A 26742-nucleotide genomic window follows, 5' to 3' on the forward strand; every position below is an offset into this window, starting at 1 on the left:
TTTTATCTAAAATCCAGGTTTCGCTGAATCCACTAATTATTTAAGGTTCTTTCTGAGTACATTAAAATGCATCATTAAAAATTCTTCCATGCTTTTTTTAAAAGCCAGCTTGCCTGCCTTTTTAATTTTCAAACGGATTGTCATATTCATAACATGAAGTTTCACCTTATCTTCTCATCTTGTAAGTAAATAGCCTTCTAAGCCAACTGAAACTGTCTTTGAAGGGAACTTAAAACCATTTTAAAAAATATGCTTGTTGGTTTGTGCTTTTTCTGGCTACTGCTTCTAGAGTCATTTCTCTTTTTAGTTTCAAAATTTGCATGGTTGCCTTTTTGACTTAGTCATGCAAGTATTGCTCGAGGTTGGCCTCAGATTTAAGCATACTTGTATCTTTACCATAACAGAGTCCATATTTTAAATAGGTACCTAAACACTACCTATGCTTTTGAGTTTATGGTCCCTTTTAATCACTTCTTAGTTTTGGTTTAAGTGCTATCTATCATCTTTGTTAAGTTCATTATCAAGCTCTTCCTCGAAACGCAACACTTTCCGAGTGTTCAGTTTTCATTACTGTTTTCTATTTTCACTGGCTCAGACTTATACTGAAACTGTCCTGTTCTTACCTCCCAATCTGAGTATGATTTTCATTACAAATTATATACATCGGCACAGAATACGCCAGAGCTCTGAAAATGAACAGAGGAGTCGCTTGAGTTAGTAAACAAACTCTGCGCAGGCGCAACGGCAGCTGGAGGTTAAACTGGCCGGCAGCCAATGGGACTTTTCGTATGAGTGAGACGTGCCAAAACAAAACACCGCGTCCTAAGGTGATAAACTGGTTGGCTTTACCTATTTTAACATATTTCCGGATTTTGTCTCCGAAGGACCTGTGCGGCCTCCAGGGCCTTGCAGGGAAATCCTCCGTAGAATTCCCTGGGCCCCGAGAGCTGCCGTTACTGTGTCGGCTAGTTATACTAGCCTCATTTATTCTCTCCGCCGACTCATGATCTTTTTTGATTCGACTGCCGCACTAGTGCATCTGCGCTCCCTTAGGAGGAAAAGAAAAAAAAAAAGCCTCACAACGCCACACACCCAAACCCATTTTCCTTCTCCGGCTTCCCAAAACAACGCGAGATCTGCCTGCGCGAAGAGCGGAGCCTTCAAATGTACGTTTGCGCCTGCGTCGAACGAATCGTTTTCGCGCGAAAAAATTTCAAAACTTTCTGCCTGGTTATAGCCAACGAAATTTGGTCCTCCAGAAAGGTGGGTCACGATGATCCGACAGATTCAAGCACAAAATAGTACATTCTTCGAGATTTTGCAGTCACAACTCCACATGCCTGTATGGTCGTCCCTTCTCTCCGTTGTTATATATTGGCTGTGAACTCTGTATGAGAGAAGGAAGCAACAGCGAAGCTGCTAGTGAAGGAGTGGGCGTGGCAGAGCCGATCAAGGTTTGAAAATAAGGATGATGAATTTTATGTATTTGGAAAGATAACTGGAAGCGACAAAGGAATAATTCTGAGGGATCAATATTTTATACATATATATGTGTATATATATATATATTTAATGGAGAACAAGACGGGATGTGAGTGTGAACTAAGAATGCGGTGGGAAGGAGATGGGAAAATTTGAGAGATAAATTAAGGCCGTTACTACACAGCACACCCGAGAGGTAAGCCTAGAAAGAACTGTTTGTTGGCAGTAGAGGAAGTTTCCCTAAAACAGTGTGAACCTATACATGTTTGTAAACAAAAGCAGAAATCCCACGCATTTAGTCCTTGATGTCTAATGTGAAAATTGGGACGTCCTTGAGTGAGTGGAACAAGGAGGATTCTAGAAGCCATAGTCCTGAGCAAGGGCTAAATCGGGATCAGGAAGAACAGTTAAGGTAACAGGAGCCAAGAATTTGGGAACTGTCTTGAGAGTGACTAATCTGACCTCTTTCTCTCTCAGGATACATGGGACACCTGTATGAGCATTGGATTTTGCCCTGCAACATCTTAAAGGTACCACCCAATGCCTGAAGTGTTCTCTCCCAATGAAACACCTAGTCCCTACCACCTCTCACCAACCCCATACCTCAGCCAGAATGAAATGTAGATTTTGGGGAATGAAATGGTGGAATTTAGCTACCAAGTTACTTAGGTGTGCCACTGACACATTACAAAAGTACATACTTCCAGCCTTTAGCCTCTCAGTTCACTAGGTATTAGAGTCCATCTCAATATTGGCAGCAGTCTTATGCAGTTTAGCCAGTATATTATGATCCTTTTTCTACTGTCTGGAGTTCAAGGCAGAGGATGCTGATGGAGCACACAATTTTACTAGACCAGCAAAGGAATGGCTTGCAGGTAGGCAATATAGCTTCATCTGTGAGAAAAACTAAATATAGAAAGCCACAGGATTTAAGCTAGCAGGTACAGAATGGAAGCACTTCAATAAAGAGCCAGATATGGTAGTCCCATATCAAAAAGTTCTTCCTGAAGTTCTTCACTTTGTTTTGGCAGCCTAAAGTATAGCCTAGTAGCTGGGCTATATATAGGGAGTTCATGGGAAAATGTTGCAGGAAAAATCCTTGGATGCAATAGGATTTCTGGATTGAAGCCTGGGTGTCTTGTTTTAGGGTTGGGGGTCATCCAGCTGTAAGAGATATGGTGTTCAAGCATGGTGTCACAGAGAGTGAGTGGAATTGGGAATTAGTTCTGGGGTTTATCTCTTGGGTCTGCCAGTCACTCTCTGTGATTTCTCTGAGCCTCAATTTCCCTATTTTTACAATAAGGATAACAATGCCTACCTCATAGGATGATTGTAAAGATGAAAAAAGGTACTGTTGAAAAGACTGCATAAGTTACTAGCATAGAATTTTTATATATAGCATATGATCGATAAATGAGAGTTTCTTCTCCGGGCCTCCCACCACATTTATGCATGCCATCTACTCATCAAATTGGATGCTCTATTTAACATAGGTGCATCTTTATTTAGTGAGCCCTAAGGTAGGTTCTCTGCCTTGCCTGCATATTAAAATCACCTGGACAGCTTTAAAAAATTCTTATGCAAAGGCTGTACCCTAGACCAATTAAAGCAGAATCTCTAGGAGTGGAGCCTGGACATCAGTATTTTTTAAAGCTCTTCATTTTTCTAATGAGGTTGAGAACCACTGCTTTAAGTGTTCCCTCTAGCAAGAGGAGAGAAGAAATTAGACCTGTGATTTAAGACCACATGATCTGGATAGCTACATATTTGAAAAGTATCTAGAGGAATAAAACCTAGAGCTTGACATGGGCAGATGAGTAGGCATAATGAGCTGTATTCAGGGGAAAAGCCAGTATGATAAGAAAGTGATAAGCAATCTGATTTGGGAAAGGTTGGTGATGAGATCATTAATGTAGGTCCCAGGAATATATAGGATTTGCTGCAGAAAAGGAATTCGAGTCTCCCAAGCTGGTCTTTGATCTAGCAAAGGCAATGCAAATGGTGATGTCTTTAATGCTTTACCCTGTGGTGAATCTTGGGTCATCAGCAGGGCTAATGCAGTAGAAGGGTGAGGTGAACTTTACGACCTGCTCTGTACCACTGGTTGGGGAGAGGCATCAAAGCATCACTGAAGTGTGTGCATGTGGATGTTTTTCCCCAGTGGGAAGGTTCGCATAGGAAAGCATGTACAGCAGGCCATTGATAATGAAGCCTCTTCCCATAGCCTATCAGGATTGATGTGGCTGCTCTGACTACCCAAATGGTTTCATTGGTACTAACAGATAAAAAATTTAAGGTTCAAGCCTGTTTTTGTAGCCTTTCAATGAATAAAGAATCCCTTGAAATAGGAGGATAGCATGTATGTCTGGGTCAGGAATTTGAGCTTGTTAGAGGTAAGTTACTTTCTAGTAGGAGAACTCTGGTTTCTAGGAATATAAGTTATTCAGAAACCACCTACTGCTTCAGTCATTGGATGTCAAGACCCAAATGTAGTAGTACTGGTCAGGAATATCTTTTGCCACATAGGGAAATCTATCTAATTGGATCACTTTTCTTGAGAAAACATTAGTTTGTCTAACAAGAGAATTGGCGAAATGGCTAAATGTGGTCTCCTACGTAAGGAGACAAGGGATTCAGAGACTGCAGAGATCAAAACTAGAGGTTCTGAAGTGGATGAATAGCAGATAATGCAGAAATGAAGAGTGGAGTGGGATAGAAGGATAGGAGACTCAAGTGATGAGGAAAACAGGTTGAAATTAGAAATAGAAAAATCCCAAGTGGTAACACTTTAGTTAAGCTATGTTAAAATAGGGGTGCTGCCTGAGGTCCTTCGACAAGATACCAGAGACAGCTCTATAGGACTTCTGCAAAATGTGCGAGGGTGAGAACTTGTTAGACTACTCTTAAACTCTCACCCATATCAAGGGCATAAAAGAGTCAAAAAGAAGATTAGTAAAGGGGTTTTGAAGAGGATATTTAAATGAAGTTATTAGAGTGCTATTAGACAAACAAATCAGGGAAAGAGCTAAGTGGCCACACTCCCTAAATTAAGCTTCCCTATCTATAGCAAGCACAAACTGGAGGGAGAAAACCCTTAAATTTAAGTCAGGTGACAGATTTTGACTACTATACAGGACTGAATAATTTATTTACTAACTTCTCTTAACTAAAAGTGACCAGAAAAAGGAATAGGACTGTCCAAGTTTTCATTCAGGGTTGAGAGAAGAACAAACAGAGTGTTTTCACAGGGACAGTGGAAAATAAAAATTAAATTGCTTTAAGTTAGTACCAAATGTCATGCTTGTTCAGTGTGCTAGAACACTATTGTTGAACACCTGCCTTGTTTTTTAGATCCTAGAGGTGTAAAGATAAATTGGCCGACATTTCTTCCTATAAGAATTTAGAAGGGGTAACAGGGTATCCCCTGGCTTCATTCTGGACCTGTGTGCTCTGTCAGGTTTCTGGCACAATATTCTTTATCAATCTACTATCTGCGGAACCTGTTGCCTTTGATGCTGAAGCCTGCATCTGGTGAATTCATGACCTATTTTTGGCTTCAGGCAAATCTCCCAGGAAGTATGAGCTACCTCCCCTTGCAGATGCAGCTTTCCCTTGACCCCCTGCTACAGAGTGACCTCACTTGGCCATGGCAAGCCCACTGGCTGTTAGTTCAGCATCCATGCTTCAAGGGAACAGGAAGGGCTTGGGGTACTTGCTCTATCTCTGTCTGACCATGCTGTTTGGGACTTGCCACTGGCCTGAACAGCCATGGAAAGCTCAGGGAATGAGGTATGAGGGGCCTGGGTAGTGGTCCCAAAAGGGGAGCAATGGCAGAGATCCTTTGCCCTGAGTGTTCCTCTTAACATGAGGTAACTCATTGTGGTATACAGGATAAGGGCCCCCTGATGATGTTCGTATCCTAATGTGAACCTGTTACCTTATAGGGCAAAGGGACTTTTGTGGATGGGATCTAGTTAAGGCCCTTGAGGGGGGGAGATTAACCTGGATTATCTGGGTGGGCCCAATCTAATGACATGGGTCCTTAAAAGAAGTATTCCAGTCTGAGGTCAATCAGAGGGACATGTGACTATGGAACAATGGTTAGAGAGATACAAAGTTGGTTTCGAAGATGGTTAAAGTGGCTATGAGCCAAGGAATGTGGGTGGCTGGAAAAGACAAGGAAATAAATTCTCTCTATAGCCTTCAGAAACAAACACAGCCCTGCCATCACCATGATTTTAACCAAGTAAAACCCATGTTGGACTTCTGACCTACAGAACTGTAAGATTTGTGTTGTTGTAAGCCACTACATTTGTGGTAACTTATTACAGCTACAATAGAAAATGAATACATTCATATCTAACTTTGGCCTAAAGAGACTGACTGTTCTTTCTCTCTCTCTCTCTCTGTCACTAAACTTGAAATTCAGAGAATTACATACTTTTAAATTTCCATGTGACATGTTCTTCTTCCACAATAAAGCCATATTTATTACTTTTTCATTTTCATCCAGACAAAAAAGTTGAAAGTACAATAAACACCTATACACTCTTCTCCTAGATCCACCAATTATTAATGTTTTGTAATATTTTTCTTTCTGCATATGTGCATACATATTTTTTGTTGTTGAACCATTCATCTTGATCTTTATCCTTAAATACTTCAGCATCTCCTAGAATAAGGAAATTCTCCTAGTAACTACAATTCCTTTCTCACACCTAATATAAATAAAAACCCTGTGATACCATCTAATATCCAATGCACAATGCTGATTTGCCCAGTTCTCCAAAAATATTTTATAGCTATTTTATGACAACTCTCCCTCCCTCCCCAACTGCATCTCCTCAGATTACATGTTTTGAAATTGGTGTGTTTAGTCTTGTCTGTAACAGTACATTTTTCAAATAGCACACCTTTTTATATTTCATGACATTTACTTTTTGATGAATCCAGACCAGTACTCTTGTAGAATATTCTGTATTCACTATTTGGACGATTATTTTTCTCATGATATAACTTGCTTCCTTGCTTCTTTAACCCTTGCCTTTTTTTTTTTCACTAGACATTATGCATAGAGGTTTGATTAGATTCAGGTTACACATTTTCAGAAAGAATACTTCATCAGGAATATTAGGTAGATCACATTGCTTCATATTAGACATAAAATTTTAGGTTATCCCACTACCAGTGATATTAATTTGGTCACTTGTTTAAATAGTGACCCACTCACCCAGTCTCACCATTGAAAAAGGACAGATTTCCCTTTGCAGTTTGTAGGTCTACAAATAACCTGTTCTGACAATTTGTTATCTGATGGCTTGAATATTTTTGTGGTGTTTGCCTGAATCAGTTATTTTATTGGAAGCTGTAAAAATATCATTCTAACTATTATATTCTTCATTTATTAGCTGACATTCTTCTGTAAAAGAAGCTTTCTTCTAAGAAAATTATTTCAATGAATCTCTCAATGGACAGTCGGGATAGTGATTTGCTTTCGATTTTGTTTAAAGCATTTGGAAAGCTCCTGACTTTTTAAAGGATTTGTTGGCCAATTATTGGAGCTGTTCACTAATATCTCAATAGCATTGCCAATATTTTCTGGTTTTTTTTTTTTTTTTTTTTTTTTTTTTTGCGGGAGTTTTATCAGGAGCTTTTTAAATCCAGGCAGTGCATCATTGTAGATTTGAGATAAAGATGGGTGAGAGGTTCACCATTCTATGGTAAAATGGGTGAGAACCAAGAACCAGCATAACAACTGGACTATACCAGTTCTCTGGAAGATCAGTTTCGGAAAGCATACTTGAAGAATTTGAGGATCTAGAAATTAGTTCCCATAAAAATGTATGCTCTGGGAATGTTTTTGCCTGTCCCAGTCTGAAGACCTGCTCTACAGGACAGAACACTGAGCAGTCTTGTACCTTTGGTTGATGGCAAGGAAAGGCTGAAATAAAGGAATTTTGAGAATGGCTTTCAAAACAATAGCCTGGATTTCAAGCTTAGTACCTTGATGCACACTCCTATTTTGAATTTCAGAAGCTAAATAGCCCTCCTTTTTTTTCTTTCCTTTTCTAAGTTCTGAATAGCACACAGCACTTCCTGTCCCTAAGGCAACTGATTCCCTAAGCAGAGGAGAAAAAAATCACATAAACCACTTTCAAAATACTACCCCAGCTACACAAGTTTTGTGGGGGTTTATGGGTTCGGATGGAAGACAACTGTCTCTTTATCTTCCAAGTGTCTAGGAATACGTTTAGTAATTACAAATTTAATTTTTTAAAACAGAATTAGTATGTTACACAACATGTTTTATAGTAATTCTTAATTTTCTGGATTATGAGTCCTTTGAAAATTATTATTTTATAATTAAGCCATGATGTACACATGTAATCACCCTAAAAGGAATGAATAATTTGGCTCTTTTTTTTTTTTTTTGGTCTCAAATAATTTAAAGCAATCTTTTCGATTTCTTTTAGTGAATCACATTACATTAAACTGACAAGTTATTTTAGTCTAGTCCCTTATTCATGATGCAGACTAGTGTACTATAGTGTGCCTGATCTGGAATCAGATTAAATAGTTTTAAATCCAGCTCCCACACTAAATGGCTGTGCGGATTGGGACACATTACTTATCTTCTTTAAGGCTTAGGTTCCTCCATCTGCAAAACAGGAATGTTAATAGTACCTGTCTCATGGTTTGATAGCATTAAATGATACCATGTACTAAATACCTGGCACATGTTAAATATTAGCTGTTTTTGTTGTTCTTCTTAACTAAGAAGAGAGATGATATCTAAGTTACCAGCTTGCTGGTTCTCTAAGAATTTCCTCAAATACATATCCAGTTTTCCTGATAAATGAATTTTCTGAAAATGGCAAGTATTAGAATTAATAGAAGTGAATTTCTCTGTGAGCCTCATATAGAAAAACTAGAATTAACCTGACTCCTCTTCTAAAATAAGCTGTGGATGTTAAGCTAGGAAGGAATTTCAATTTCTTAAAGTTATACTCCAGTTCTCTTGTGCTACCTCTTTTCTTAGAGTTTGCATTTCTGTACATTGCAAGTCAACATTTCTTCCACCAAACATAAATATTCAGAATTGCCATAGTTAGGATTCTGAGTTAGAAATAATCAATTATATGCTGGCCTTATGAGACAAATATATAGCTAGTTTAAATATCTGATTCGGGGTAGTCCAAACTCTATTCAAGGAATTGATCTTAATAATCAAATTTATTTTTATTTAAAATAATTTTGCAACTCACATTAAAAATATTTATCTTTTCTCCTGTAAAATTCTCAAATTGTTCCTAGTGTCAGCCATCAGGTATGTTTCTAAAGTCTCTCCCAATTAAGACTGTAGGACTTAGATAAATAGCTTCACAACAGTCAGAAGCCCCAACCTGAGGAGAGATACGTTTCTCGTGTCCTCCCCAGCACACTATGATGGCACTCCATGGTCATTCTATAAAGCTGGCATTTTCCTTCAGTTGCACCTACATAGACTTTTAAGGAAAGAAACAGTGGAGGATGGAGGGAGTTACCATTGCAGTGTCTCTGCTAATTCCTAGAATCTTTTCAAGATTCGGGGTCAGCAACAATTCATTAAGGAAAGGGCTCATTAGGTAAGTTTGGCTCTGAAAATGCTAATTGAAAGTCTTCCTGAGCAATTTGGCCCTTTTCCCTGTGCCTTTCTGTAGTCAGCTGGGTCCCATGGTGACTGTTTCTGAAAGAAATCATCCCCTTCAGCAGTTACCTAGCGCCATGGCAACTGGGACGTCAGCAAAGCAGGATAGATCCCCACACAAAACAGCTCCTACCAGGCTTGCTCCCTGCCTCTCTAATTCAACTCCGCCTGAGGCCTATGGATGGGGCTAAAGACATGCAGACATGCACACTCAAGAAATCCTGTGTTTCTGTAGTTTTTCCCGTGAGCATAGATATGTGGGCATATAATGAATTCTGCTGAGAATTGCCCCAAAACAGAAAATAAAAGGTGAGGATGGGTGGTGGGATGGGAATGGGGAGGTAGGCATGAGATGGCTTTTGGGTTTTATGATATATAAAAATTAGTTTGTAGCCATAAGGTAACAGTAAATCAATAGAAGGGGAAGTTGGAGCTCTAAATAAGGCCTTAGGGAAGTATTTTAAAAATCTTTTTATTTACCTGAGAGTAAAATGGATAAAACATGGCTTTAATGAACACTGAAGTGAGTGTAATGCTGTCCGTGGTGCTGAATAATTCTTTGTCCCAGTTGTGCCAAGGGGGCTCCGGAGCCTAGTTAGGGAACACCTTGCCATGCCAGGGTACTGATGATAAGAAAGAAAGAAAGGAAGAAAGGGGCTAAGGAGGAAGTTTCATTTCCCTCCCTACAAAGCATCTTGAATACCCAGGATAAAATATTCAGACGAAAAATAAAGTGGAGGAGATTGGAGGTTTGGATGGTTGAATCTTCCTCTTTTCATATGGAGATTTTTGGTCAGAGCCAATCAGGTCGGCGATTTCTGCTGCTTTGCTCCTGAAAAGAAAAGTGGGGGAAGGGAAAGAGAAGATGGCCACATTCCCCCCTTGAGCCACATGATCCATTTCCCATGTGACACATTCCAGAGCCTTGGAAGGGAGAAGGGAGGGGCACCGAGAGAGTGGGGCTGGGGGCGGGAAGATGGTTTAACAGTCAACCCTGCACAGCGTCATCTTGTCTCCCTACCAGGAAGCCGGCTGTGAGCCAAAAGAAAGGCAGAGGACAGATATGAATGTATCCCCAAGCTTTCCTGGTGGTTTATGGCATTTTCCAAACTCCTATGCAAGGGCTATTCCTGACCAAGAAGACCTAAGGAGATCATCTCTAAAATCAAGTACAGATGGAGGTATGTGCTAGAGATCCCGCGGTATTGTGGTTGAAATTTGGCTGAGAGTACATATTACCTTCTTTTTTCCAGGCAATTTGTTTTGGTATATTTGCTGATTAGGGGCTTTAGATTTGTTACAGGTCCAGAAAAGATTCCTAGGTAGTTCTGTGAAATGAATAATTCACCAACTGCCTGTTGAAGATAAATTAAATGGAAATTTTGTATAGTAATAATAAAATAAAGCACTCACTGATGAAAAGGATTTTTTTTTCTTTGAACCCTAGGAAGAAGAAAAAATACTGAAACCAACTAGATTTCATTGTCACTGCAGTAAAATTCTGTTTCATCCCTTTCAGCTGCTTATTCTGTGCCCATGTTCCCAGAGGTTATTGGCAGTGGCTTAGGGAACCTGAGTGGGCTGGCATGCTGTTTCTTTGTGCTATGCAATCGTCTTCCTTCTGATGTTTCTGATAATAGGAGTGCTTGTAATTGTTTTCCAGCTCTGGTCTAGGACAGTAGACTACCACCAAATTTCAAATCTTATAGAATAGCTACCAAGAAGGACCCCAAGAAGTTCTCAAAGGAATCTTCCAAAGTTACAGGCTAAAATAATCTGCCATGCACTCAAATCTTGGTCTCTTTTAAAATTTCTACCTAGCACAACAAGGGAAGCCAGCAAATTTAAATTTTATTTTTTCTTTAACAAATACTTAGAAAGTTCTTGCTATATTAAAGGTGTAAGTCTAAGCAAAAATAATCTGTCATTTAATCTTTATAATAACCCTTTGAGGGAGGTATTATTAATACCCACATTTTAGAGATGAAGAAACTAAGGCACAGAGTGGTTAGGGAACTCTACCAAGGTCACACAACTAGCAAATAGTAGAAATAGGATTTGGACCCAAGAAACTTGACCCCAGAGTTCATGATCTTAACCATTGAACTATGCTGCTTCTCTGCTTGTGTCATTTCAAATGATGTGAACAGCTGATTTGGCTACAAATTCTATTCAGCCAATACTACTAGAAGATTGAATCGGCTTGCCTGGCTAAAACAGGACCCCAGTGAAATCTACATTTAATCTTGAATTATCCCAGTAGCCACATTTTGTACCCCCAAAGAACCCAGCAAGTAATTGCCTGTTCTCTTCCTATTGTGCTGTATAGATATCTGGTAGTAAAACACTGTGTTACCACGGTGACCAAATGATGTCTAAAGGAAAAAAAAGAAATCTAGAATTACATCATGGTTGGTTTTTTTTTTTTTCAAATTGAACTAGAAAGATTCTTCTATCCTCAAAACCTAGTAATAAGACCAGCCTAAGCATCTTACCTTTAAAAGCACTACCCTAGTTTTGAAACTTAAAAAAATAGATTAAAAACTTCTAAAATTATGAACATAAACTATGATATCAAACTGACTAGATTTATTGCTTTAAAATAATATCATACTTTAAAACAAGGGAATATATTTCTGTCTTTGCAAATAAGTTTAGGTTTTTAAGGGAAAAAAAGGAGATTTTTTTTTTTCAAACTTTTGGAAATTTTTGAGATAAAAGGATTTTCTTCCTTTGGTCTGTGTGTTGTCCCTTCTGGACATTGACAATAAAAGATAACTGATCTCATTCTTCTATGCTGTGGGAAAACTAAGAGAATTTACTAGGTCAAAGACACAAAGAGGAAGAAAAGAGGTAGGAATCTATCAGGCTTTCATTGAAGAATACTGTGAAGAGTAATTGTGTCCCCTAAAATATTGAAATTTAGTTTTTTAGATTAAGCCTTTGATCCCTGCTGAAATTTACATTTCCCTGGGATAAGTTACACTTACTTTTACTATTATAGACATCTGAAGGGAGCTTCCTGTATCCTTCCATCTTTGAATTTAGCACCAGGCTTGCTTTATGGTAAGCTCTCAATATATATTTGCAGATGAAGAATGGAAGACTCAAGACTGACAGCATTCTGCTGGAGCCAGTTTGGGGTCCCATGCCTATTTTGTTTTACATGTGTTTATAGGGAGTATAGTGAGGAGATAAATGTACAGTAGGAGAAAACTTGGCAGCAGTTAAAATTATGCCTTAAATTTATGTATGCTAGTCAGACTGACCCTGGAGCAGTGACAAACTAGAGTTCAAGATATAACCATAAATTCTTTCCTGGGGATTACCAATCCTCCTGACATTTTATTTATATTTAGAATGAAGTTCTTTTGATATTTTTATTTACATCTAGACAGAGGCACTCCTAACAGTCTCATTTTGATTTGATGTTTTGTCTGACTCTGTCTTGCAATGTAAAAATGTTAACTTTGGGTTGAGAGTTAATGTCTTGAGGTCAGTTCTGGCCCCCAGCAGTCCTGTCCTAATCAGATGTGGCTCCCAGTCCCCAGAACACTGCATCAGGAAGTCACAGGACTACAGGACTCCTCCCTAGAGAACCCTGGGGTCTTCAATATCAGAGTGGGTTGATACCAGACTACCTTTCTCAAACCGTGGCAGTTAAGACCTGAGTGCAAAAGATTACCTCAGAGCACCTTGAAAGTTTGCTTAGGATTTGAATTTAAGTTAGCAGGCTTGAAATAGTTACCCTCTTGATAATATACATAAATATAACCTTGTCTATTATTTTTCGATCTGAGTAATTGAGAGGAAGAGTGAGGTTTGTGGACAATGTGCAAGTCCTTGGATCCTATTCAGTCATCCTCCTTACCTCCAGTGTTACTTGTCGAGCGAGTTGTGCAAAACCAACAGCCCTGCCAAAAGCACACAGAGCTGGGCAATTGCTGCTTGCCCATCACACTCATGTGGAACTTCTCAGATGAGCAGGTATGCTAGTGTACATAAGAGGCTTTGATCTGGAAGCTTAGCTAGGCTTACTACTCATCCCTTTCAAATCTAAAAGGAGGCAAATCTACTCAACCAGCTGAATGGGAGAAGTCAGAAGAGAGAGAGGAGAGGTTTTGCTAAGGATGCTATCGGCTTGGAAGCTAGGAATGAAAGAGGATATAAGAAGAAGGACAATAAGCATGGGTGAAGAATATGAGAAAGTAATGCCTGGATCCTGCCTTTCAGTCACAGTAATTTGCCTGCCACTAGTAAACCTTGCCAAATGAGTCAGGCCCTGCCAGCTGAATTATCAAACCCTTTCCTATGGTATATATGGTAGAGAGAGACAAGAAATAGAAGGACCAGAGTATTGATACAATTTCTCCTCTATGAACCAAGATAAAAAGGGAATGAGATGGGAGCTGACCTCTCCAAGAAGATAGTTTAAAAAGCAAAAAACCATCATGCATGTATTTCCCTGTTTGTAGAATCATTTTCCATTGGCTAAACTTTTAAAGCAGTCATCTTCTGGAGCCTTTCATTCAGCATACTTTCCTAGGCATTGGATGTCTGTCATGTCTAATCCTTGTAAAAACTCTATGATATGCATTATTGGTCCCAATTTCTGATCAGAGAACTGAAGCTCAGAGAGATAAACTAATCTGCCCAAAGTCACACATGGCAAATAGTCAGGATTTGAATCTAGGTCTTTCAAATTCTGTGCTCTTTCCACTATATCACAAGTAAAGTTCTTTCTTATACATTCTTTTTTAAAATATATGTTTTTGAATATTAGATTAATATAAATACAGTTTTAGAAAATTTGGAAAATATAGAGGAGTATAAAAGTATAGTGAGAATAAAAATCGGTCATTATCTCGCCACCTAGAAACAATCACTGTTAAAACATTGGTATATTTCTTCTCAGCCTTTTTCAATGGTATAATGATAAAAAAAAAAAAAAAAGTAATATTTGTTGAGCGCTTGCTTTGTTCCAGACATTGTTCTTAGCTTCTTTCTCATGTAATTTATTTTATTCTCACAACAAATCAATAATGTGGGTGCTTTTATTATTCTGATTTTACTGGTGAAGACAGACTCAGTAAGCACAAAGATCCGCAGAGGCTTACATAAGTAATAGGTGATTTGAAACCCAGGCAGGCTGGCTCAAGAGTGCTAGCTCAGCACTCTTGGCTCTGGAGTAATTCTTTATGGGGTGGGGGGTCGTCCTCTTTAACAATGTTTTAGCAGCATCCTTGGCCTCTGCCTACCAGATGTCAGTAACACTCTCTCCTCCCCCAGCTGTGAAAACCAAGAATATTTCCAGAAATTACCCAATGTCCTGAGAGGCAAAATTACCTCTGAACCACTACTCTAGAGCCTGTGCTCTCAACCACTACACTGTGCAACTTCTTTGTGTTTAAAATGTGCACAGAGATCTTTTCTTCCACATCTAAAGAACGAAATACACCTTCAAATGTGGGTGCAGGCTATGAAACCTTCCTGGAATGTCTATGGCTTTTAGGTCACGGATAGGTTGCCCAGTGGGGAGAATAACCATATTTCTCTCTCATATTATTTTTTCCTAGTTCTCTGTACCAGGTACCATTTAGTTTTCAAGAATTCAGATTTCAGGTGGATAGTATATAGTGTGTTGTGTATGTGTGTGTGTGTGTGTGTGTGTGTGTGAGAGAGAGAGAGAGAGAGACAGAGAGACAGAGAGCCAGAGAGACAGACAGAGACAGGAGAGACTGAGACAGAGAGAGAGATGGTATAGGGCAGTGCTTGTTAGCCAAAGTGTCAAAATAGATTGCTGTGTCCCAGACAAAAGACACTTGTTGCAAACAATTTCTTGCTGATAAAGTACCAAAATTTGCCAGTGATTTATTTTTTAAAATTAATTTTAATACATTTTAAAAATCTACATAATTTTTTTCAATGTGATTTTTTAGGAAGAATATGAAATGCTGGAGTTTAGCTCAATCTTCTAGAGTTGCACAAAATTCTGGATATATCTAAGGATATGTCACACTTATGAACACACCTGTTCATTGAAGACGAGGCAGTGAAATTGCTGGTACACATGATTTGGGTCATCCATTGCTGATGTGCAGAAAGGATTAGAATAAGAAGCATTGAGAAATAGCAGTAGCATTTTAACCTATAGACTATCTAAATACGACACTAAAATATATTAACCAGATAAAATATATGCAAATATACAATCAACCATATTTTTAGTGATACATATAGTTGCATAATTTGTTCATGAAAAATACACATTAATGCAAATTCAAATCCGACTTTCGTTTTATGAACTTGAAAGTTGTTTTCTTAGAAAACCTTGATTGAGGACAGTGGTGCAGGTCAAAATTTACTCAGATGTGAATTTGATGTGAGACATGTAAATGCTTCTGAGAAATAAAAGTTCTTAGTAGCTCCCTGTTCAGTGCTTATACTTGGTTCTTAACAGATCTTTTACCTTCTTTTCAAATAACTGTAAATTGCATTTTTTGTATAGCTCTTTGCTTTGAGTATAATGAGTTTGGACTTTGCCTCTTCACTCACCTCTTTCCTATTTAAGTCATACTACTAGAGATGTCAATGCTGAAATCAGAGCCTAGAAATTAAACTGAATGTTTACCTCCACAACAATTGTTTGCCTCTACTTTAACTCAGCGAACACGCAGCAGGTGTTCAAAAAGTGTTTATCGTAATGAATTAAATTAAGTTTGGTGAGGTGCAAATTCCTTGGCCAAATTATTTTCTTCAGAATTCAAAAGACACCATACTGGGCAGCAAGGTGTAGAGAATTGATAGAGGACTATCAGGAATTCCTATGTGTTTTCTCCTCTCTGAGCAATTAGGTAGTAGAATGGCAAGCAGACTTAGGTGGCAAGTTTTCTTTGACCAGACCACTTCTTGCAGGGAATCTTCAGTAGAAGATTGTAGACACATTCAGAATAATTGAGAACAGCCTGGCTGGCCTCTAGGTAAAATTCATCTCTCCTTTGGAGACCCATCCTACTGCTCAAAGGCTCACAGTACTGGGCCCCAGCAGCCCTAAACAACTTCCCTCTCCTCCCATCAAAACACGCTTTCAGGTTGAGCCCTCAGCTTGGTGAAAGTGGAGGTTTATAAATTAAATGGACATGTGTTGCTTATCACATTGTCTACCTATCAGTTTCACTCATTTCCAGAATGACCTTAGAAATCATCCAGACCAACTCATTCATATTGTAGACATGGAAACGGAGATTTGGAGAGATTGATTTACTTAAGGTCCTTACCTTGGCATGAAAATAAGACTTGGGTCTTTCGACTTACTGTTCAATGCTTATAATCAGAATTAGAACCCAGTTTCTTAGCTCCCAGTCCATCGTTGAAGGTGAAGTAGAAAGCTCTACACTCTTTAAGCTCTTCGGGGTTTCTAGCATTCTAGATGCTGGCGAGGTAGTGGGAAGTGATAGGATGGCTGGCATAAATTTTAGTCTTCACACTCAGTTATATAAGAAATGCTATATTGATCTACTTTCTTTTGCCACTGTAACAAATTAACACAAATTTAGTGTCTTAAGAGAATAGCCATTTCTTATGTCACAATTCTGCAAGTCCCTAGTCTGGGTGTGCTTGGCTAGTTTCTGTGCTTAGTTTCACAGGCTGAAATTGAGGAGTTGGCAGGACTGTCTTTCTTTGTAGAGGCTCCAGGGTTATTTCCCGTCCCATGCTCATTTTGGTGGTTGGCAGATGTCAGTGCCTTGTGGTTGGAGGACTAAGGCACATTTCCTTTATGGCTATCAGTTGGAGGCCACCCATAACTCCTGGAGGCCTCTCTCTCCCTGTTTCTCGCTTACATGCCCCTTCGTCTGAGAGCCAGTCACAGCCTGTCAATTCATTCTCATGCTTAAAATCTATTTCTGACTTATTCTGCCCCATCTCTCTGCAAACAACCAGAGAAGTTCTGTTTTTAAGGGCTCATTAGTTTGGTCCCACCTGGATAATTTAGGATAATCTCCCCATTTTAATTCCATATCCTTACTTATATATGCAGAGTCCCTTTTGCTATATAACATAACATATTCACAGGTTCCAGGGATCAGGGCGTTATCTTTTGGGGGCCATTCTGCCTACTGCATACGTTATTTTCTTTAAATAATGGCAAGACTTCATATAGTCAGTAATATTGTAATAATTATATAATGTGGCAGATGGGTACTAGATTTGTTGGGGTAATCACTTTGAAAGGTATATAAATGTCTAATCACTATGTTGTACATCTGAAACTAATATAATATTTTGAGTCAACTGAAATTTAAAAATAAATTTTTAAAAAAGAGAGAAACTACAAATCAATGAATGAATGAATGGCAAGGTTCCAACCTCACCTCCCAAGCTAATAGGAAAGTCAGTGACAAATGTTACTGGAACTTTCCTCCTTTTCCTCTTCCCAGGTCCTGGGGTTCTTATACACACACAAGCAAATCAAGCCTCTATAAAATAAAACGTTTAAGAGAAAGTATCTACCACTATAGTATTTTCTAAATTAAAACTATTAAAATTTTTACAAGACAGTTTCCTACATGAGATAATACCATCGATCAAACTTTTTCTTGCTTCAAATCAGGCTGAAGCCTAGAGTTCTGCTTTCATTCTGTGTTTAAAAGGCAACAGTTAATTATCTTTCATACCGAGTTTTCAATACCCTCATATTATTTATTCTGAAGAAAGGCTGTATTTCCAGACTAACGTTTCTACTGCACTCTTTTCCTACTGCACTTTTGATGCTAAGTCTCCATGAAGTATATAGTGGGAGTGATTTTTTTCCCCCAAATGTTCACTATGTCACATATTTCTGAGGTAGCAGATTCAACAGATGTATCTGTGGGTAGTTAAGAGGCTGTGGGGGAATAACTTTATATTCTTATGTATTCCTATGATTGAGGAGTCAAGAAAGACCTATCCACATGTAGCCAGTTTGACCTTCCAGCCCCTTGTGGCCTCCTTGGGCATGAAGCCCCAGTGGTGGTTAAGAGTATGGGCTTTGGAATAAGGCAATCCTGGGGTGACCACTTTAGTTTTTTTCATTTGTAAAACAAGACTAATAACATTATCTACCTCCAAGGCTACATACATAAAGGATCTGACACATAGCAAGCATAAAATATCAACTTTTGGTAGTACTGATGTTATAACTGCTGTCATCATTGTAATTAATCTTATTGCTTATTAGTAAACTGCCTTATGTATGTATGTATATCTATTTAGGTCCATTTGTACAGAAAATGTTTTTTCCCAACCAAATTATGTAAAAATTCAATATTATAAAACTTCTATTTTGGCATTACATTTTTAAACAAATCTCAGAAATAAAAATGGTCTTCCTACATTGTGAGAATGTCTGTGAATTTTTATAATTTGAGGAGGGAAAAAAATACACATGTTAGGGTTTTCTGAGTCTGGAAGAAACCTAACCAGCAGTTGATAAGCTTAGCCAGGAATAGGTCCTGGAAGAACTGTGGAGTGAACAAAGTTTGTCATCTGTGCCCCGTCTATTCCTCATTGTGTTCTTATTAATTTCCAATCCATCCATCCATCAAAGTCTGGTTTTAGAAAATCATAAAGTTTAAATTATGACCCTCATATAAATATAGAATGAACATATGTCAAAGATTCATTCACTTAATACTGAAGGAACCAATGAGATAATAAAGCTAATTTCAAGAGCATTTGAAGAAGTGGGTTTTTATAGTTTGTTTTTGTTTTTGTTTTAAAGACCATGAATTGCTAGGTAGGCAAAAATCTAGTTAATGTCCTACAGAGCAATAAGTCCTCAGCCTTAAGGGTTATTTTTTCTGCTAGTCAGAACTCTGCATGTTAACATGTAACTTCGCAATGCCTGGATTCTGTTCATATGGTAAATAGCAAAATATTTGGAGAAGCCTATCTAACAATATCCTAGCATGACTTTAAAAAGATTTGCTATACTCTCTTTTACTGATTTTCTAGCATTGGATCATTTTTATTAACACATCATTTATTCAGTAAATCTTTATTAATATCTGTATGTCCCAGGGATGTAGAGATAAAGACACAGTCTCTGTCCTCAAAGAACTTATATCCTAATGGGTGAAACAAACATTCAAAATAAAAATTACAATACAAAGCGATAGGTATGCTCCCTTCCCAGGCTCCCTAGCATCCCACCATTACAGAGGTCCACCCAATTTCTAGACATGTTAGTCTGGAAATACAGTCTTTCTTCAGAGTAAAGAATATGAGAGTATTGAATCCCTAGTTCTATATCGTGACAACCCATCCACTATTTTCCCCACTTATATATTAAAACGCATCTCTTAGAGCCCAATAGATGAATGATGCCTCTCATATATAGAAATATATTGTAACAATGGACTTCAGTAGTTCACCGCAGTGGAGTGTTATATGGCAATCTCAGAACTGGTTGGGAAGAAAAAGGTTGAGCAGGAAAGGGGTGAAGAAGTCTTTGCTATTGCTCCTAAAATTAGACATAATTACTAATTAAGCAGCCCTTGTGTTTCAGAAGCATTCCCTTGAAGATGTATTGATTTACAAATTAACGGAGCAAGGGAGACCTTCCTGAAATTTGTCTTTGGGACCATAGAATTTAGTTATAATATGGCAGACTCTTTTTTCTGGGAGGGGGGTGGTGCAGAAACCTATCTGAGGACACCTAAACTACCTTCGCTCTCCCTTAAATAAGAGTTCTGTTTCATGTAGCAGTTGACCTGGGTGACTTCCGTTCACCTGCCCTGCTCTTCTCATGGTTTCTCCTATCTCCTTGGTCACCAGAGTTTCAGCTCCCTGAGAATACACAGTGATTTTCTCTCTCTGCATTTAATTCTCCTCACAGAACCACCTAGACTAGGAGTCATGCCTTTCAGTTCTCTGTCCTTATGGATTCAACTCAGTAAATATTTAATGAGCAGTTATTTATGTAAAGAACTTCAGTGGAAGCTGTAGTAAATGGAATAAGAATAATGCCCTTCTCCCAGGGGCCCCTAGTTTAGTGGGGGAACACAGAAGCATGCAAGTAATTCTAAAGCAGTGACTCTTAATCCTGGTTGCACATTAAGATCACCTGGGGGAACTCTGAAGCATCCCGATGCCCAGGTTGCACTCCAGACCAACTAAATTAGTAGGACTCGAGCATCGGTATTTTTTTAAAGCTCACTGGGAGAGACCATTGTGTTCCTAAGCTACAGAGCCATTGCTCTAAAGCAAAAGAAATGGAAAATGCAACAGTAAAGGACTAACAAAGTGCTGTGCGAATGAAGATACCACAACCATTTTGGATATGTTAATATTCGTATCCACTGTCTGACCATATTTCGACCCATGAATGCAGAAAATATAGCCTCTCGTTGTAACCATGGAAAAAATTTAGGTCAGTTTGATTGTAGGGCATTTAGAAACTATATGCTCTGGGAGGTATGGTCTGCAGGAAACTATGTCTCTAAGTGAAAAAAGGCCCAAAAAAGATCAACCCAGAAAGATGGCCTCCAAATTCATTCTACATGTTCTCTCTCTTCCTTGGATTTTTTTTTTTTTTTTAATTCCCTGGTCTTCCTGAAGAAGTCCTCTTCATCCTCCAAGTTCCCAGTACAAATCTCACCTTGGTGAAGCCTTTCCTTTTCTATCCCAAGCAAAATCAGGTCCCTATTATTTTCTGGCATGTAGCTCCTTGTCTGTTTTTAGCAGTTAATTATAATCATAGAATTTAATTATAATATGGCAATTTACAGGCCTTGCTTACCTTTGTTTCCCTAGTACCCAGCACAGTCTCTTGATTTATTGACTGAATAAACAGAACAGCATCAATTTTGGGTAGAGTCAGAAAGTCATGCTATCGTCAGGGGAGCCTAGACTCAGGAACTCCCCAGGTTCTCTTGTCTCATTTCTGAGCATTGGGAACCTCTGCTTCCAAATGGTAGGGCTGGAGAAATCAGCAGACACACCCATTGGTACAAACTAGCTAGAGAAAATGATGGAAGAAGGCCTCACAGCACTGTCGCTGTAGGGGTGAGCATAAGTTTCATCTGCAGAGTTTTGCTATCAGAGGAAGAGAGAAATATAAGGAAGGAAGTTCATAAGTTTTATTATGTGTATTGACTACAGAAAAGTGCCTATGTCACTGGCTCCTGTTTTATTTAGGCCATAGCCATCCCCCAAAAGTTTAGAACAATGTTTTCTGTCCGGGAAAATTGCTCATATGTTTAATTTTTAAACCTAAAATCTTTTTAAAAATTTTGTTTTTGTTTTTGTTTGTTTTTTGCTTTTTGTTTTTATAGGTTTTATACATATGAAAGTGAAAACATTTCAGTTTTATAAGTACAAGGATCATGCATTCCAGATTTTCTAGGACAGTGCTAATTTTAGATCTTATGTTCTGTTTTCAGACTGTGTATCCTGGTTTTCTAATAGGGAAAGTATGGTTGCTCTTACAATTGACTGGCCAGCAATACTGAAAGGTCTTCTAGGCATCAAATAGCTAATTACCCTTACATTTCTCTTTGAGAAATTAAGTAGGGCTGCCTCATGGACAAAAAAAATCCTAAAGGTAATATGGAACTGGCATTTAATAAATTACCCTGAGCTCAAGACTTGTTGAATGTGGTTTCTTGGTGAGGACAATGTATATTAACGCTCCTCTCCCTACCAGAAATTAGTGTTAAAATCCTTCAAGGAAAAATAGGTCATTAAGAACTGTTCTATCATTAAGAACTATTCTTTAGTCTCACCTCTAAAACTTGAGAAATGTTTCTTTGTGAGGTGTAGTCACAGCAGCCCACCAAGAAGGACACTAGGCCCTACTAGAGCCTGTTGCTGGGGCATCCTACCCCCTTGTGCCACAGCCCAGATGCAATTGCTCTGGTTAATATGGGTTCAATTGCTATGCTTTCTTTTTCTGTTTAATAGATTCAGATGAAATTAAAACTTAATCATCCCACTGCAACCAAAGTCATCTCAATTTTAATTGAATGGCCCACAATTATACTATCTTTTTACCTATTATATTAAAAAGTGTAATTTTTTTGAATAGTACAAAAAAAGATAAATGCTACACTTTATAATATTCTTTTATATTTAAAGATCATAAGCTTTTAAAAAGTTGCTAAGTAACAGTTATATTCAGTTGTTTTTAGTCATCTGAATGCCGTAGGTATCTAGGATCCTGGTTACATTCTTTAAAAGACATGTATGTCCTTCAGTCAATATGTCATTTTATGAAACAATAACTACAGAATAGCATCAAAATCTGTTATCAATAGGTGACAAGCTATTAGTACATAAACCACATCACTTTTGGGAAAAGGAAGATATTTTCAAATGTCATTAAATTGGGAACTACTTCTGGCTCTGTAGAAGTGTTATGGTTGTTCCACGTGCTTCCAAAATGCTTCTGTAATGGAAATTCTGCAATAAGTAAGGACAAGGTCCTTCCCAGTAGCCAGCCAGTCTGTATTCACAGATTCCTGTTAGCTATTTCCATAGCTGACATCCGAGTGTTTCCATCTGCCGGAGTTTTCTTCTCTTGCCACCTCATTACTTTACTGTTATGACATTCAGGAACTTCTCACACACTTGCCCAGAATTCCAGCAGCCCTTCAGTTGAGGATAACATCCTTACCTTGAGCCAGGGTTGAGCTCTCTCTCTGTGATCACCAATGAGTGAAGGGAACAAAAATATGTTTAGCAGTGGGGCTTGGTATGAGTTTTACCACATTTGACTAAGGGGCAAGAGAGGGTGAGGCCACAAAGAGCTGGAGCTGGAGTCTGCTAAAACAGCTCTGAAAATGAAAGAGAAATGGGGTCAAAATTTTTTCTGGATAGTGGTCATATTTTTCTGCCAGTGCATAAGTCATACTCATTCACAAATGACAACTAATGTAAGTGTCAAATAGAGATTGAGGAATCAATCTCTGGAACACCATTTTAACAGGGGGCTTCGTTCTTCTTTTCTTATCCAGAACTAAGAGAAAAAAAATGAATATGGTTTTTGCTCACAGAATGGATAACAGCAAGCCACCTTTGGTTATTCCGACACTTCTGGCACCCCTCCAAAACCACAGCTGCCCAGAAACAGCTACACCTCTGTCAAGGCATGGCCCGATGGACTTATATGAGGAACACGGTTGGATGAACAACGGCACAGACCTGCAATATGAACTGACACCCGGGGAAGTGGCCACAGCCAGCATTTTCTTTGGGACCCTGTGGTTGTTTTCTGTTGTTGGCAATTCTCTGGTTTGTTTGGTCATCCATAGGAGTAGGAGGACTCAGTCCACCACCAACTACTTCGTGGTCTCCATGGCATGTGCCGATCTTCTCATCAGCATTGGCAGCACGCCTTTCGTCCTGCTGCAGTTCACCACTGGGAGGTGGACACTTGGCAGCGCAATGTGCAAGGCGGTGCGATATTTTCAGTATCTCACGCCAGGTGTCCAGATCTATGTTCTCCTCTCCATCTGCCTAGACCGGTTCTATACCATTGTCTACCCTCTGAGCTTCAAGGTGTCCAGAGAAAAAGCCAAGAAAATGATTGCAGCATCATGGGTCTTCGATGCAGCCTTCGTGACCCCTGTGTTCTTTTTCTACGGCTCCAACTGGGACAATCATTGTAACTATTTCCTCCCTTCCTCTTGGGAAGGAACTGCCTATACTGTCATCCATTTCTTGGTGGGCTTTGTGATTCCATCTATCCTTATAATCTTATTTTACCAGAAGGTCATAAAGTATATTTGGAGAATAGGCACTGATGGCCGAACTGTGAGGAGAACAATGAACATTGTCCCAAGGACAAAAGTGAAAACTATCAAGATGTTCCTCATTTTAAACCTATTGTTTTTGCTCTCTTGGCTGCCTTTTCATGTAGCTCAGCTGTGGCATCCCCAGGAACGAGACTATAAGAAAAGTTCCCTTGTGTTCACAGCGATCACATGGATATCCTTTAGTTCTTCAGCCTCTAAACCTACTCTGTATTCAATTTATAATGCCAATTTTAGGAGAGGAATGAAAGAGACTTTTTGCATGTCCTCAATGAAATGTTACCGAAGCAATGCCTATACTATCACAACCAGTTCAAGAATGGCCAAAAAAAACTATGTTGGCATTTCAGAAATCCCTCCCATGGCCAAAACTATAACCAAAGACTCAATTTATGATTCATTTGACAGAGAAGCCAAGGAAAAAAAGCTTGCTTGGCCCATTAACTCAAATCCACCAAATACTTTTGTCTAATTTCTCAGATTTTTTTTTTCAATTATTGTTAATACACCATAGATTAAAAAGCTTTAACTATAAAAACAAAAGCTATTTATATATTTTTAAAAATCAACTTGCTGAGGGAAATGTTTTCTTTTGTAAAATGTATTCACCTATTATTACAGTTTTTGTGGGTTTTATTTTCATTAATTTTTGTTTTAAGGGAAGCATTCACTTTGAGCTTTTACTTAAAAAAAGGAGAGAGAGAGAGAGAGAATGCTATTTTTTATTTACCATTAGGTTCAAAAAGCATCAACCATATACACAGTCTTTGATGAATGCTTCAACCTAGTTTCGCTGTTTCCTTTTTCTCCTCTCTATCCAAATATTATAACTGGGCGTCTGTTCCAAATGAAATCCCGTGTCACACATTTCAGAGACTTGTATTTCTACTAAGCAACATTTAGGAAGTGTTAATATCATACATGGTTTTACATTATCTTCTAAGTACTCACTGTCCAGCTCTGCTATGGAAAACACTCCATATGCAGTATTGGAATATACTAGAACTTGCTGGGCAGCCTTCTGTGATTGAATTTTAATCAGGATTCTGAGGGAAAGAAAACGTACAGAATTGCCTAATCTCTTTCTCTTTCATTTTCCCTTAACTTAAGTAGCTGATGATGCCTTGAAAATTTTTAAATCAATGGGATGTTTTTCTCACATCTATGTCCCATCTAGGCTGTGACTAGGACATTCACTTCCCTTTTTCTAGTTAAACTCAAGCAAATGAGCAGTTGTCCTTGCTAGGCAAGCCCAGAAAATGCCAAAGGGAAAAATGACAGATGACATTTCTCTGTGCTCCGCCCTTTGGCTACCCAGCCCTGACCCTATACACTAGGATAGCAAGGGCGAGGAATACCTTCTCGGTCCTAGAGACACACATCAAGCCATGTCTCCAGCCAGTGCTGCCTCCCCCTCACCTCTCCAGAATATATCATCATACCCTCTCCAAACTCAAACTCTTCTTTGCCTGTGGTAAGTCAGGATTTTCTTCTCTGATTGCCAGGTCTCCAATATTTCAAATCTAGGACCAGCACATTTTAAAAATGTCCTTATTTAAACAATAAAGGGCTTGCAGACAAAACCAGTATGTACTTTCCCATACTCGTTAATAAGAGCTGCAAATAATAATTCCAGTTCAGCAATTTTACCTGCATTATCTCATTTTATCCTTTCAAGAATTCTATGATGTATTTATTCTCTGCTTTATAGATGAGGAAGCTGAAACTCAAAGTTATGTGACTTGTCCAAGTTGGAGTGTGACAGAGCTGGTATTCACACTCAGGTCCTTTAACTGCAAGTGTGTTGTTCTTCCCTTAACATTGCAGATGTCTCTCCAGAGAACATTTAACTGGCCAAACCCATTCAGGCTTCGGTGGGCTTTCTGGCTGCTGCTTGGGCGGAAGTCTTAACATCTTGGAGAACTTAGCTATTCTTAAAAGGAGGGTCTACATGAAATTTAATGGGCTGACCCTCACCTTTTCCTTGACTGTATTATAGATTGTTGGATTTGTGGTACTGAATGTCAGAGATATGCAAATAAGTCTGTACCGTCCCACCTCACAGACACAGGGAAACAAGACAAGCTTGGGTCTGATATTTGGGGCAAGGAACAATAAAGCATTTCATCTGCAAACCATCTACAGAAATGATATTTTTAAATGGAGGTGCTTCCTTCAATAAATATATTCAAAAGATAAAAATAATATATATTTTTTCCTTTTCATATTCTTACTTATCCCACCAGCAAATGACACTACAAATGACAAAATAAGCTGATGTTTGCCTCACTTGGCCCTTGAATTTTATGGTTCAAACTTGTTTTAAAAATAGAAGTAAAAATAATAAAAATAAAAAATAAAAGTAATTTTTTCCACCTTTTTAAATAGAATATTATTTTTTAAAGTTAGATTGTGAAATGTTAAGTTTAATTCATTTCAATTTATTTTTATATGTATCTTCGGTTTCAATTTAAAAATGATTAGATGATTACTAAGCTCCATTCTGTTTTTGATGTTCTATGAGTTTATCCTAGTAAGTGGAAATTCAGTGAGACCACCTTATAAAAACTCTTGTTAGAGAAAGTACTAGTTTTTTTTAAAAATCCCCCAAATAATGACAAATTAAGAGTGTTAATCAAATCATAATTGAGGGAGCCCCCAAATCTCATGACCTATAAAAATTCAGCTATGTTCTCTCAGCATGTTGATACTTCACTGTATTTTAGTTTAGTTTAATGTTCAGGATTCCTGTTGTCTCACTTGATCCTGAAGTTGGAGAAA

The 26742-nt window shown here is 38.4% G+C and overlaps 1 protein-coding gene across 3 annotated transcripts; it reads left to right on the top strand.

The window, feature by feature from the left end:
* Positions 1–280: 280 nt before the first annotated feature.
* Positions 281–26346, top strand: GPR19 (G protein-coupled receptor 19). 3 transcript variants are annotated; one of them, XM_016156412.2, is made up of 5 exons: positions 281–1454; positions 1960–2012; positions 10194–10350; positions 15109–15176; positions 23164–24433. In XM_016156412.2, exon 5 carries the CDS (start codon positions 23180–23182, stop codon positions 24431–24433), a length of 1254 nt encoding a protein of 417 aa, XP_016011898.1. In that variant the 5' UTR covers positions 281–1454; positions 1960–2012; positions 10194–10350; positions 15109–15176; positions 23164–23179. The 3 variants fall into 3 exon arrangements, with proteins under 3 accessions (XP_016011898.1, XP_016011901.1, XP_036092964.1); XM_016156415.2 differs by lacking the exon at positions 15109–15176 and having other exon boundaries at positions 23164–26346; XM_036237071.1 differs by lacking the exon at positions 15109–15176 and having other exon boundaries at positions 283–1263.
* Positions 26347–26742: the final 396 nt, after the last annotated feature.

The sequence above is a fragment of the Rousettus aegyptiacus genome, unplaced genomic scaffold, assembly GCF_014176215.1.
Source record: "Rousettus aegyptiacus isolate mRouAeg1 unplaced genomic scaffold, mRouAeg1.p scaffold_m13_p_2, whole genome shotgun sequence".
NCBI lineage: Eukaryota > Metazoa > Chordata > Mammalia > Chiroptera > Pteropodidae > Rousettus > Rousettus aegyptiacus.